The sequence below is a fragment of the Perkinsus marinus genome (assembly GCF_000006405.1).
Source record: "Perkinsus marinus ATCC 50983 genomic scaffold scf_1104296974016, whole genome shotgun sequence".
NCBI classification, from domain to species: Eukaryota; Perkinsozoa; order Perkinsida; family Perkinsidae; genus Perkinsus; species Perkinsus marinus.
Window position 1 is genome coordinate 1 of NW_003201260.1, and position 1,002 is coordinate 1,002.

Here is a 1,002-nt window from a genome sequence, read left to right on the forward strand (position 1 = left end):
TTGAGGCCCTTAGGGGTAGTCACAGAGCTGGAGGGCAGCCGACTACTGCAAGAGCCGAGACCACTTTCGACCTCTGCTGCATAGCTGGTCAGTTTGAAACTTAACGTCTCGGCAGCCGAGATAACACTTTTCTCGGGCCACCTCGAAGACGCTTTCCGTGCCTTACTGCAGGTCGCACAGGGGCCAGGGTCACGAGCCCTCTTGAATGTTCGAAGGCACTGTGAACAGGTCAGTGGAGCGTCCTTCTCCAACGCAAGGATGGGGTCTTTGGAAGATACGCTCGGTGGGGGCCCGGCCGACTCGTTGTTGGGGTTGGGCTGTAACTGCGCTATCAGACGGAGGAGTTCCTCTTTAGTGGTACAGGACAGAATGACGGTAGAGTAGTCCTCTGGGGCCGCCTGCTCGACGACCTCTTGTAGAGCCTCTTTGACACGCTTGGACGCTTGGGACTTACCTCGGCCTCGTTTCATGAGGGGGAGGGGAATCAACTGCATGGGAAAAGCACTGAGTAGTAGGAGGGGCAATTTGACGACAGGGGGCTCGGAAAACGCCGATCGGATGAGATTTCTTCAAAGTGGATGCACTGAAGGTTCGTACGATAGCCTAGGAAATGTGCAACACCCACAGTAGTATTAAACAACGATTATGCGCAGTGAAAAAATCCGTATTTTCGACAAAATCACGCACTTATAATCGCCCGGTTTTTCGTGCTGATAACTTCCAACGAACACTACCAATGGCTGGTCGACGGTGTGTAAGCTCGAAGCCTGCTGCTCGTGAGTCGAACGAGGAAGGTCTCGTCTGCTGTCACTGTGGGAGTGGGGACTTTCCCGACCTCCTCATTTGCATTTGCGATTGTCATAAAAAGTCGGAGACGCCGGGCTGGTGCATCGTCAGTGTGTCGAGGGATTATTACGAAGACTCTCGCAGCCACTGCCCTGCTGTCGCAGTGAATACTTCATCCCTTCGGACTGCGACGAGAAACTACGTCGGACTGCCATC

General features: G+C 54.0%; 1 protein-coding gene across 1 annotated transcript; it reads right to left on the reverse strand.

The window, feature by feature from the left end:
- Positions 1–166: 166 nt before the first annotated feature.
- Pmar_PMAR010990 (hypothetical protein) lies at positions 167–470 on the reverse strand (the record flags this gene model as incomplete). The annotated part of the gene is made up of 1 exon (XM_002765959.1): positions 167–470. A coding segment is annotated over one exon (304 nt), but the record flags the coding sequence as incomplete, so codon positions are not given.
- Between the last annotated feature and the right edge of the window lie 532 nt (positions 471–1,002).